This window comes from Talpa occidentalis, unplaced genomic scaffold, assembly GCF_014898055.3.
Source record: "Talpa occidentalis isolate TD23 unplaced genomic scaffold, MPIMG_talOcc4v2.1 talOcc4.16, whole genome shotgun sequence".
NCBI lineage: Eukaryota > Metazoa > Chordata > Mammalia > Eulipotyphla > Talpidae > Talpa > Talpa occidentalis.
The window spans coordinates 26,803,397-26,817,407 of NW_023601653.1; the positions used below are offsets into that span (position 1 = coordinate 26,803,397).

The following is a 14,011-nucleotide window of genomic DNA, read 5'->3' on the forward strand; positions in this document are numbered from 1 at the left end:
GAGTAGGAAATAGCTTCTTTGGCACATCTTCCAGAAGGAAGGATGACAAAGTAACTAGAATCTTGGCCAGGGGAGAGAGTCAGCATTCTGAAGAATAGTCCCTAATGCTGGCATGGTCTACAAGAGACCTGCAAACTTATCTTTAAACCTATTCTACAAACATCTTTAGAAACCTCATAAGTAAAGGGACTGCATGCAAATAGGAACAAGATACAGAGGTGGTATAAAGCTTTTACAGATTTCCAAAGTGTTTTATGTAAGTTGTTTTATTTGATCCCTGTAATGACCCTGTGAGGTTTGTAAAGCACAGATTACTCACTTGAAGTCATACAGCTTTTGAACAGGAGCGGTGGAGTAAATAGTGTTAAAAATTATATACAGATTTTAAAATTGACTTATAGGTGGGGAAAAAAAGCAGCATATAAACTATCTGATGTTATGGGTTTCAATATATATAAGTACTTTGCACAAAGTCTTCAATCTGTCATGTGCCTAAGAGGATGAAAGAACTTACTGGAATGCACATGTGTCTTAAAAAGAAATCAGAACTAAACCTCAGACAAAGTGAGTTGGTTGGAAATTCTTAATTTGAAAAGTCATCTCTTCAATATGCTCTTATATTGCAATACAGCTTGTCTCTCCATTTGTGAATTTTTTTATGTTCATCAATAAAATTATTTAATTTTTATAGAGGTATGCAGATTGTTATATTTGGCATTAACCAATTATTATATTTATTTATAGTTTTACTGCTATTGTGGTCATTATCCTCTTTTCATATTTTCTCTAATAAATTAATACTGGCTTATAAAGATGCTATTGATTTTTTTATATTAACATGCTATTCGGCAAAATGTGAACCCATCATTGCTGAGAGTTTGTTGTGTTCTTGTACTATTCTAAGTAGTTTAGCATCTAAGAAATTTTATTCTCTCTTCTTTAATTTCCCAACCATTTTTATTTCTTTCTACATATTGACTAAGTCTTCAATATACTTATTGAAGTATGTATTTCATTCTAACCATGAAGAGCTTGGGTCAGAATGGCATACTTGACTTTATAAAGTTTTTAAGGATCTAAGCTTTAATGATAATACTACTCAAGTTTTACCAAACTGTAATGCTTACCATCGCAATCTTTTATCAGATTTGGAATCTCCTTTCTGCTTCTGCTGTATGTTTTCTATGAATTTTTTATCAAGAATAAAATGTTTTCACCTTTTAAATTTTGACATTTGTATTTAAACCATAATTATGCTTCTCTAGCAAAAATTAAATTTAAAAATAGAAAAAAATAAATATTGCTAATGATTTATATTCATCATTTTGATGTCTGTTCACATTGTTGACATGATGATCTGATTGGGATATAGATAAGTTGAACTCTCTTTTGACTACTTAACTTGAATACTAATGGACCCACGTGAGCCAAATTACAATAAATCAGGTAACACTCTTGATCTGTCTTCTTAATCCAATAATCTCTAAACTTAATTGGACCAAAAAGGCCAGTTCCCCTTTTAAAACAACTGTTTCTAAAATGTTTTTGCTTTTTTTTGATTTTCAAAATATCTCATTTAAAATTGGTGGTCCCTCAGAATGAATTACCATTCATGTAGCATTGCTATAATACAGTGACATACTAGCTAAATTAGACCTTCCCAGACCAATCACTGGGCAAATTTTGAAGTTCCACTAATACTAATATCATCCCCTAATAGGGTGATTTTTCAAGGAGGTTTTCCCTTTTTTCAGTTTGAGGCTTTACGTTCACACTTATTTTCTCAAACTCATTGACATAAGCCAGGAATATCTTCCAGACCGAGACATGTACTGTACTGGAAAACCACTGACATTGAATTTCGGATTCAGGTCTCTAAGAGAATTTGGAATAACTTTGAACAGTCTGTTTCAAGAACAGTCTGTTTTTCCTCTCTTTTGAGGTAATTATGCAAATTATCCACCCCCTGCCCTCTCTTATATCAAGACACAGTGGAGACATTTAGTCACCTCTGGGACAAGGGTTTCTGTTTTCCTTTTAAGGACATCTCTAATAGGACTACCTAGGTATTCTCCTAGGAAGAAAATTAATCCTCTCCAGTGTCGCTTCTAGCTGAAAAAAGCATTTGAAAATTCCTCAGCTGAAAACAAAGATAAAAACAAAACCCTCACTATACACAATTTACCTCTTTATATCTTCTAACTATATAGATTACCTAAGAATTTTATAGATGAATATTTTTTCACATTAATCATCAGTATGTTAATTTCATATTGTAATATGGGAAGCCGCCACTTTTCAATTTTTCATTTCTGAGTGTTATTAGCATTATGAGACACTGAATAGAAACTGCTCATTTCTTATGAAGACATAAGACACTATAAAATTGAATATATTTCTATCATGTCGGAAACATAGGATATAGTGAGTGAGCTGTATTCTATTTTAAACATTATGAGCATATCATAACATCAAAAAGTGATAGTTTCTCAGATGAAAGTATTCTTTCTTTTAAATTTTGTGGAAATTTAAATTGGCTTAAAGTTTCTGCACAAAACACAAACTCATTTTATAGTTATCAGCACATTATTGATCACATTGAACTAAAAAACCCAAAGGCAAAGGTCTCTCAGTTGGATACTGAAATAAAGTTTATCAGGAATTTACTATGTCATAATGACTTTGCAAATTGGTCCATTCTATTATATAAGTTTATTTCTTCTCATCTCTCATAATTGAGAGATAATATTAGGTCTTTCATTTGAAATATTAGGTTTTTTTTAAATAGATACTAGGATAAAGAATACTAATTCCTTGGGTCTGTTAGCTCATGCTTTATTATATTCATTTCACCAATAATATTACCTTAAACTTTTTCCCTTTTTATGTTAGTTTTAATTATGCTTGATGACTAACTTGAGTAAAATAATTAGTAAAGTACCTGAGTAATATAGACCTATGGTTCTTAATACCAACCAAATTCTACTTTTACTTAGAAGAATTTAAAAACAATTATATGCCAGTAATCCACCTTTGGGTATGGTCTAGAGCAGGGTCGACTTTATATCTTTATTCAACTCTCCCAAAGATTCCAAAGTGTGGTCATCATTGAGAATAACAGATATGGAATACAAATATTACTTCTACTTTATTTGAGGTTCCAGTTTTGCAAGAATGTAAATCTATGATTTATATTTGACGAAACAGACTTAGAGAGTCAATATGGAATTAAAAATAGCAGCTTTGAATCCTGTGTTGCAGGTATCAAATCAAATAGCAAGTATAATTATTTGTATGACAAGATTTAAAATCTCAGGTCAGGTCTGATTTTTTTTTTTTAGAGAGCTAAAAAAGCAATATGGAGTTTAAACAGTGTAGGCTGACACTAAATGTCCTAAAATCATGGCCTTAAAACTTTGGATGCCCCAGTGCTTATATGCTTTTTGTTCTTTATTAATTTTGCTTGATTTAATTTATTATTTTTCCCATATTATGTTAATTTCAGGCAGAGATATTCAAATTCTGAGTACCCTACCTAGGGTCTGGAATATGGTACAGGCTAAATAGATAATAGAATTTTGGTCATCGAATGACTAAAGGAAGCCATGAGTGAGCAAATCAGAATTAACAAAGAGAGAGACTCAACAAAAGTAGGAAGTAAAAGAAATTGAGAAGAATAAAAAAGCAAAATGCTTACCTTCCATGCTTCAATTTCCTTTTCTGGATCCAATGGTTTATTAGAAATGATTAAAAAGTTTATGTACATAATGGTCTTGGAGCGGTACCTAACAAAGAGTCAAAATTTCATAATAAAATGTTAGTGAAGTGAGATAACCACAAGCAAAAGTTGTTAGGAAACCATCCTTAGTGTCAGGAAACTTACCACTTATAAGTAATTGGGTAAGTACTCAATGAATATTAGCTATTATATTATTTTTCATTATTTTAATGAAAGATAGTCTTACCTGGGCATTTGGAGATAAATTCTAATTTGAGTATATGAAGTAAAATGAGGAGATAACACTTTTTTAGAACAAAAGGAAATATTTGCTAAGATACCAAATTGCCTTAAGTGTCTCGAAGTTCCTCCTTAAGTCAGTGTCTTGTCAAGGATTTCCTCATAGTTCACAAGTACATTTTACTATTAGCCTATGGAAACTCTGGTTGATTGTTTTATATGCATTTTTCCTTCACCCTAATACTTTGTTGATTGGAATTTATTATCAGTTCTACTTTATTATTATTATTTTTATGCTTGTGAATATTTTGTCTGGACTATGTTATTTCTTTTTCTTCTAAGTTCTACATTTCCTTAGTGCTAAATTTTACTTTTCAGAGGATGAAATATATTTTATAAAACGTTTCCATTTTGTAGTTTCTTCCCAATCTTCCATAGAATGTTTACTGTTAGGTTACTTATATTAATGATTGCTAATCCTAATGTAACTTTCTGACTGGACAATCATAATTCAATTCTAACCATAAAATTTCATGAAACTACTCTCAGAAATAGAATATAACTGTTTGGCATTTGTCCCCCTAGGTGCTGATACATTTTAAGTATATCTGTATCTTTAAATAACTCAAGTTCATTAATAGTAAGATAAATTCCTAATTTCATTGGTCTCACCTTATCTTATTTTCTCTACAAGGATTAATAGACCAAAAAAGTAAGTTACATAAAAGAAAAATACCTACTTTAAATTTACCATGAAAGAGAGAATAAAAGACATATGGCTTAGACATATAAAACATGGGTGTCAAAAATGTACAAATCAAGTTTATGAATATTTTCATAATGAAGATTAAGTCATCAGCTCCCATAGTGACAATAGTTAACAATACTGTATTATGCTGAGAGTAGATTTTAGTAAATGTCCTCACTACCAAAAAAATGGTAACTATGTGAGGTGGTGAGTGTATTCACTAACTTTATTGGTAATCATTTCATAATATACTTGTGTATCAAATAATCACATTTTACATCCTAAGTCTATGAATGTTAAATATCAATTACGTCACAATTTCTGGGGAAAATTATCAACTGCCAAAATACAATAACTACTCAATGAGAAAAACAAAGGTTAATCAAAATAGTCATTCTGCACAGGCAGCATCCATCTACCTCGATTACATAGTTCATAAATCCCCTGGAAAACCTTGTCAAGAAAGATCTATCCAAGGGAAAGTTAATTTTTAAGTTACATCAGTACAGTGACTTAAATATCCTCTGTTCTGTAGATTCAGCAGGCATTATTTTACCACTTAAAATAAATGTAAAAAATCATTCATTTTTATGTTTAACAAGCCACTATTCTTTGGCAGAGTAGAAGAGCAATGTATAGCTATTAACATATACTCAAAACAAGTAATAACCATTAAAATACCACAATGCAGGATGAAATGGTTACATTAGTAATTTAACTATGCTGCTGTTTTTAAAAACATGTTCTAATAATTTCTAATATATAACAAATTTAGAAGTTGGATAAAAATATTAATACTAAGATCATTTTTTAAAGATTATGAAACATGGAGAAAGGTGTACATCCATTGTTTTCCTGGTAGAAAGTGGAAGAACTGGCTTTATCTTGGAAGAAATTAGTATAACTATTACATCATGAGACACCTGGGGTTTCATTCACTCGACTTGGTCTTATATGTAGCTGCATATTTCTACCATATTATTTTTTAACATGAATTTTATAATAATGGCTTCCTAGGTTTACTGCAGATTTTTCTACCTAAGTACAATTCATCTATATTGTGTTTTTAAAACAAAAAAGACTGTTTCCTTTTTGGTTTGTTTTTTATGAAAACATTTTTCAATAAACTGCAATAACAGCTGAATCTGTTGTCTCTATATTTCTGTGTATTTTTGAGTCCTTACTAATTTTATAAAAGTCATTGATTACTGGATGTTTTCAACAAATATCTTTGTAGGAATATGCTGTTTTATTAGACATAGAAACTATCAAAACAGGGGCCTCCCTGGTGGTGCAGCGGTTGAGCGCTGGGTTACGAGGCTGCCCGCCGCCTCTGCGGCGCAGGTTCGATTCCCGGCCATCAGGCGAGGGTCCCACATGGCGCGCAGACCTCTCCTGCCGCCCGCTGCTCCCCTCAGCAGTGTACTTCGGTCCTTCTGCCTGTTCTGCTCTCCGCTCTGGCTCTGGTGGATTCTCTCACCCTCCCGCACTTCTGACTGTACCCCAGTGCTTGCATAAATAAATAAATAAATCTTTAAAAAAAAAAAAAAAAGAAACTATCAAAACACATGTTCATTCAATAAAATTCGATCATATAACCATTTCTGGACAGACATAATTCTGTGCATTTGCAGAACACCAAACTCTATACCAGATTCTTTACCTCTTAAAATGCCATCAGATTTTAATGTCATTTCTTTTTTGTATTTAAAGATTTATTTATTTATGCATACAAGAGCTGGGGTACAGGCCAGAGATGCGGTGGGGGGGGGGCGGGGGATGAAAGGATCCACCAGAGACAGAGTGGGAAACAGAACAGGCAGATTGACTGAAGTACACTGCTGAGGGGAGCAGCGGGTGGATGAGTCAGGAGAGGTCTGCTCTGCCATGTGGGTTTCTTCCTGGCTGGCCAGGCATCGAACTCGTGCTGCAGAGGCTGTGGATTGCTTCATAGTGTGGTGCTTAACTCCTTGCGCCAAAACTTAATGATTCTCTGCTGTTCCATTTAGTACACAAAGTTCATTCTACACCATGTGAAAAGTTAAGGCCATCTGGGTCTACACTCCATTTCCCTACCACTTCCCTACCACATGTCTTCTGCTCCGTATACAGGACAACTCATAATTCCATTTATGTGAAAGGTATAAAATAGGAAAATAAATTAGTGGTTGCCTAGGGCTGGAGTGGGGGTTGGATGTAAATGATTACTATTCAGTATAAGGTTTCTATGTGGGATAATGAAAATGTTCTCAAATTAAATTATGTTGATAACTGCATAACTCTTTAAGTATACTAAACATATTGACATTTATACTTTAAATGGGTGAATTTTATGGTATGTAAATTACCTCTTAATAGAGCAATTTAAAATAAGCGTTGTTTTTTTTCTTTAGTTCAGTCATTTGTCTTTTAAAGTGCCACAGGTTTTAAAGACATGTCTAGATAACAATAATTTGGAATAAAAGTTGTATATTCCCTTTCTAAGATATAAATCACAGTTTTTATATTCCCTTTCTACTCTGAAATTAAGAAAACATATACTTAATTTGCCATAAAATGTGTTTTAGGTGATTTGAATAGATGAAATATTGCACAGTTTTAAACAAAAAAACATTCATAAACACTTCAGAAACGATTGAGAGTTTGAAAAATTTCCCATGGATAGTCATAAATTCCAAAGAAGTGTAAAGATTATGCAGTACACATCTGTTCCTTAAAGAAGCTAAATTGGTTAACATTTTAAAAGTGTTTTATTTTAGTTGCCTGATTACTGTTTATATTTAGTTAAATTTCTCTTACCTTGAGCCCATTAAAAATTATGCAATTTTTAAGCAAGATTTTAATGGACCTCAGGTGCACAGAATTAGAATAATCATTTTTCTAATTAGAAAATAAACAGCATTTAGTTGTAATGAACAAATAATTTGCCAAATATCTATGTGTACACATATATGTATAGCCAGACACACCAGTGTTAGTACTTGTCTATATCATATGGCATGTATAATTTCATCATGTTGATTTATATTTTCTGATTAAAGGAAATAGGAGAAAGGGTCAATGAACTGAATGACAAATTAGTTCTACATGATTCCCTGAATCTCAGTTTCTTCAAAGTTTTTTAGGGCTCTAGAATCCGAAAAGTAATTTTTGAATTACACAAAGTATTTTTTAAAACAAAATCTTCTTTTCTGGTGATTTTTATAATTACAAAAAAAGATGCCCTTTTTCAGTTGACTGAAAGTTGTCTAGTTAGTTCTCAGTGTAAGTAGGTGAAAGTACTATTAAAGTTCAAGCTTGCCTAGTTACTTGGAAGCAGTGTACGATGTTCAACGATACTTACTGTTGTTCCAAAACACCATCACATACTTTAGTTACTCCAAATTTGTAGATAACTGATTGGCATTTGGCTCCACCTTATTTCTTAAACAGTTCTCAGATCAGAAACTGACTCTTCTCAGTTCAAAGTACAGGTAGTTGTGTCCTGTATACGGGACACTCTCAATGTTTTTGAGTTCTGTGCCCATAAAAACTGTCTAAAAGATTTTATGATTATTAACTTCACAATAATGCAGTTCTATGATGTATGTTGTATTGCATGCCCCAGGGGAGGAGCATAACTTTGAAAAGGCAATTCTTTATCACTAAGAGCAATTCCTAGTACTTTTTTTTGGCTCTGGTTCCCTCAGAAACAATCACAGCAGTGCAAAGGGGCATAGAGACTCTGCAGGGGGATCTGCTCCACTAATTGCAGCCACTTTTCCAACACAGTGACATGTTTAGAACATCTCTTACACCTTTTCCGAGATAATTAGAGGTTCAATACTTACAATACAATAGTTCATTAATATCTTCAAAGTTTTAGGTCTGTAGATCCAGCCTTCAGCCCAACTCAAACTTTCTCTGCCATTTTTACTTAGTTGACTAGGTCATTTCTCCCTGCGTGAGGTTATTGGACTTAAAGCTCCTTGCCATTTGTCTGCTTTCCCTTTCTCTCGCCTTTATCTCACTGTTTTTATGATGCTAATATCCCTCTTGTCCTACAGTCCATTTTACTCTCATGTGATATTTGCATTCCTAAAACTGCAAAATTGCACAATAAAAAGCACAGGGTTTTTATGGAAAAAAGAAAGGTTTGTAGCACCCTAAAACATCACAAATGGCATAAAAAAGAGATAGGAAATTAATTAAAATAGTACCATAGTTTTACACGTGATAATGTTTAAGAATTGCATAAATACAATGATAAATGACTTTTTGTCTTTAAAAAAAGACCTGAACTTTGCTTATGGAAATGGGTGTCAGAAGCATTATAGCTTATAGGAGTGATGGCAAAATGGTGGAAAGAGAGGTATCTGGAGATGTGGATGGGCAGACCTCAAGCATATAGTGAAAAGAGGTAGATAGTAGATCTTTAAGGAATGTGCTCTTGTGATTATGTGTCTTCCCACACTGCTTGGTTCAACTAGGTGGGGCTTTCTAAGTTTAGCCAGTAATTCTCAGAATGAGATCACACATAGAAAACTCACAGATTTATATTCAAATTGTTTCCTAATATATTGATCATAATGCAATAAATTAATGTTTTCCAAATAAGCATTATAGTAGAATTAACTGAACTTCTTTAATTTTTCTCCATACTTTCTTATTTCTACTTGGTTGTGTATTTACTCACAGCAATCATTTCTCCCTAGTTGCTAATATGTTGTCACCACAAAACTGCTCCAGAACAGCTAGACTGTAGGTGTGCTTCCCAAGACATGAGTCACCTGGTTTCTATTTTTTTTTTAATTTTTTTTTTTATAGAGGCATGTTTTCTTTCTTTATTTGTTTGCTTGTTTGTTTGTTTATACATGCACTGGGTACAGTCAGAAGTGCGGGAGGGTGAGAGAATTCACCAGAGCCAGAGCGGGGAGCAGAGCAGGCAGAAGGACCGAAGTACACTGCTGAGGGGAGCAGCGGGCGGCAGGAGAGGTCTGCGCGCCATGCAGGACCCTCCTCCGGTGGCCGGGAAGCAGCCGGGGATCGAACCGGCGCCGCAGAGGCCGCGGGCAGCTTCGCAACCCAGCGCTCAACCGCTGCGCCACCGGGGAGGCCCTCACCTGGTTTCTAAACAGCCTCTTGAGAAAGAGGAAGAATCAGTCTGAAAATTTAAGCTCTCTTGGTCTCCTTGCTGTGGGTTGTGCTCTCATAAACTTTATGTCAATAGCAATATAAAAATCAAGACTTTCCAATGCTGAGCTTGTTCCAGCTAGGTCAAATTCACAGCAGGTACAACCTCTTAAAATAAAGTATTATGTAAGTTCTTTTTCTGGTGTCATTGAAAATAAATCTTGCAAATTCACAGAGGGTCTTGAATGAAAATAGGAAATATTACATAATTTCTGTATTCTTAAAATTATTTAATAATATTATTACATATGGTATGGTTTATAGTAAATTTGGTATATAACTTGTAAGATGTCAATTATTTGCTACCCCGGTATCTTGTGCTAAGTTTCTATACATAATCATATATCTATTATATAATGTATTTAGATATATTAACTTCTAGTTCAATTGCATCTGTTAACCTCTTTGAAAATTACTTATCTGTTTTTATATTTGAATGTCAATGACATTCCTTCAACATCTTAGTTTTCCTCTAAAACTATCTTAGGGATATTTTCAGTGTGAAAACTATATTTGTTTTATTTAAGTTCATGAATTTTAAGTTAAAGATGAAGATGTTAATTGACATTTCTTTTTCTTTTCCTGCAGCGGTTGTCCAATGGTTCTATAGATTCAACGGATGAAACTAGTCAAATAGTTGAACTACAAGAATTGCTTGAAAAGCAAAATTATGAAATGGTCCAAATGAAAGAACGTTTAGCAGCCCTCTCTTCTCGAGTGGGAGAGGTGGAACAGGAGGCAGAGACAGCAAGAAAGGATCTCATTAAAACAGAAGAAATGAACACTAAATATCAAAGGGACATTAGGGAGGTGAGTGGTTCATAACACTTTAATTCCTCTAATGGCTTATACTCTTTACCTCATCTCAAAAGATCATAATATGGCATGCATTGTGTTAGTTATGAAATGTCTTCACTGAGGCAAAGATTTGCTTCATCTATACTTTATATACATATGAAAGAAAGTTTACTTCATCTATACTTCGTGTACATATGGAAAGGAAATTTTGGTGTTAACTCAGATATAATCATAACTTTCTACAGTTTTTAATGGTTTTTATTTTCATTTTTTTATATTTTATTTTTATTGTGTATATTTTACATCATTTTTCATTTTTGCACAATGTATGCATTTTCATCTTGGTTATATTCAAGACTCATCACCCAAAACAGTGATAGTGAAGGCAAGGATAAACAGCTGGGACTGCATCAAATTAAAGAAACTTTTCACCTTCTTACTCCATTCAATTAAAAGCAAAATTATTTATATATATGGACATTTTATTCTGTAATTTTTTCAAGATTTTATTTAACAGATTTTAAAATCACATATTTTTTTCTTTTTATATCTTTTTAAGATAATTTGCTAAATATTGTTGGAATTGACTCTGTGTATCCATTTTTTTTCTTCCCAGTCTCTGTTGAGTCCAGTTTATCATAATTGTGCGTCCATAGTCCCATCAAAATAATTTTTATCCAGGTCACTACTTACCTCCATGTTGCTGAATTCTGGAGTCCCTTCTCAGTCCTTAGAAGCACTTGGTACAATTCACTCCCTGGACTACTTCTTTACTTAGCTATTAGCACAGTACACCCTCCTGATTTTCCTCCATCTGTACTTGCTATCCCCATATCAGGCTCCTTTGCTGACTCTGCTTCTCACTCTCAACCTTACATTTGTTCCGTTCTCAACCCACCTTCACTCCTCTCGGTAAGTCCATGATGTCCTGTGGCTCCACTCCTGGCCATCTTATTCCCAACTTATATTTTCACCTGATCTTTCTCTCCTGGCTTTCAATGCCCGTATCTAAAGCTCCTAGAGTGAGTATCTAAAAATTATTGTCCACAGGACAATTTTTTTCTGATATATCCTCAAGAAGTCAAACTTATTTTCAGTCTTACATATGTCATCTGATGGCAAATGTATTATAATTGCACAGGCCAAAATCCTGGGCTCTGTCCATGGTCCTGCTCACTTGCATGCATTTGTGTCAGCAGAAAATCATATTTCAGCTTCAAAAGATATCATAATGTGACCTTATAATTTTTGTGACTCTTCATGATTCAACACAGCCATCATTTCTCATTGGATTATTATAACAGTCTGTGCTAACACAGCAGCTTGAATATCCTGTTACAATGTCACTCAAGTCACTTTTCTGCTTAAAACTCTTCAATGGCTATCTATCATAATAACAGTAAAATCAAAGACCTTGCCATAGTCTACAAGCCATGAACAATCTTTATGACTATGCTCCTGACCTCTGAAAGCTTGTGTCATGTCGTACTCTTTTGTTTTATCCCAATTTATTTAGTTAGTGCGGCTACTCCACAAGTCTATTCTGTTGCATTTTCTTCTCCTTCTGTTTTTTGCTCAAATGTCTTCTAAATGGTGTTCTCTCACTTTATTGTTTACACATCTTTTAAAAAAAGTCACAGCATTTATTGCCATTTGATACAACATACCCTTTACTGATTTACTTATTGCCGTATACTACCCTCTTCACTGTGCATAGAGATTCTGAAGGGCTGGGTTTTTTTCATTTTGTCTTATTTTGTTTACTGTTATATTCTAACACCTAACAACTATTGAGCACATAATAGACACACAAAAATTCTTTGTTAAAAGAATGAATATATAGGGCCTCCCTGGTGGCACAAGGGGTTAAGCACAGCACTATGAAGTTATCCACAGCTTCTACAGCACGAGTTTGATCCCCAGCTTGCCAAGGAGCTACCCACATGGTGCAGCAGACCTCTCCTGTTTCACTCACTGCTCCCCTCAGCAGTGTATTTCAGTCAGTCTGCCTGTTCTGTTCCCCACTTTGTCTCTGGTGAATCCTCTTACCCCCCACACCTCTGGCCTATATACCAGCTCTTGTATGCATAAATAAATAAATCTTTAAAAATAATTAATGTATATATAGCATTTGACCTAAGTATTAAAGACATGGATGACATTAGAATATTTAGTAAAATAATGCCTGTTGTCTCAGAAAAAGAGATCTTATCCATGAACTGGCGGGTCACTCTACTATTATAGAGATAGTGATGCTGTATTTTATTCTCTAAATCTTAGTAAGATTTCATGAATATGTCTCTTATCTTCACTCTTCACAATACTAATGCAGAGAACTTATAAAGTAGATAAAGTTTAACCTCTCTTCTTGATCACTGTGAAAGAATACTAAAATTTCTCACTAGTAAATCACCAGGGTCATTCCTTGACCTTTTGCTCAATTGTGTATTTTCATTTTCTTAATCCCTGAGATTTAGCTATTTTCTGCTTTCATTTAATACTCAGCTACACCAGATCCAATTCAGTGTCACAAGTAGAGCTGAGTATCTCCAAGTCACCGTTCTTATAGCATTTGTGAAAATAATCCTTTGATTCTAACATTCTTTATATGTGGGCGACAAAATGCCAAGATAAATGGAAAATGTCAATTGTCTGATGCCTGACATTCTTTCATCAGGAATCTCTTTTAATAGGAAAGTGTTCCTTGTTCACCTATTAACAATTTATTATTACTAGCTCTGTAATTTCTATGTATTTCTTTTTTAGAAGAGTTTCATGAAAAAAAGGAATATTTCTCATCATTTGCCTTTGAAGGGAGGTTGCAAACACAAATGCTTTCAGAGCAGGCAGACAATATGAATGTGTGTAGTGCAGATACAAGACAGCAGAAAAATATAGAGTTAATGAGACCTGGACAAGGAGTCCATATTCTGCCTGCCTTTCTGGTTTCTGGGTATGTTGTGTGTGTGTGTGAGTGTGTGTGTGTGTCTGTGTGTGTGTATCATGAACATTGTGAGGGCCAATAAAATATTGCCAAAAAGATTCATATCACAGGACATTCACTGGTTAGCTGATAGTTATTTCTTTAGGACCTACCACAAAAACTATTACAGGTGCAATATGTTTTTTCTAATTTTCCATAGTTGTTTGATAGGGCAGGTGCTTGTCATTATTTTCATTTTTTTTTCAGATAAAGAATCTAAGATTTGGCCAGATAAAGTGATTTTGCTTGAGATCTATGCACAGCCTTCCTCACAGCACTAGTACCACCTCACTCTCCCCACTGCCCAGCACTAAGGAGACAGCATTAGCCTGGCTTCTGAACTTGGCCATAC

General features: G+C 34.0%; 1 protein-coding gene across 5 annotated transcripts in view; it reads left to right on the forward strand.

Annotated features, from left to right (window-relative positions):
• PPFIA2 (PTPRF interacting protein alpha 2) overlaps positions 1–14,011 on the forward strand; it is a 359,412-nt gene that overhangs the window by 257,500 nt on the left and 87,901 nt on the right. For all 5 annotated transcript variants that reach the window (XM_054696184.1, XM_054696186.1, XM_054696183.1 and 2 more), the window contains exon 8: positions 10,467–10,688. In XM_054696184.1, coding sequence (XP_054552159.1) covers positions 10,467–10,688 — 222 coding nt within the window. The remainder of the gene's footprint in view (positions 1–10,466; positions 10,689–14,011) is intronic.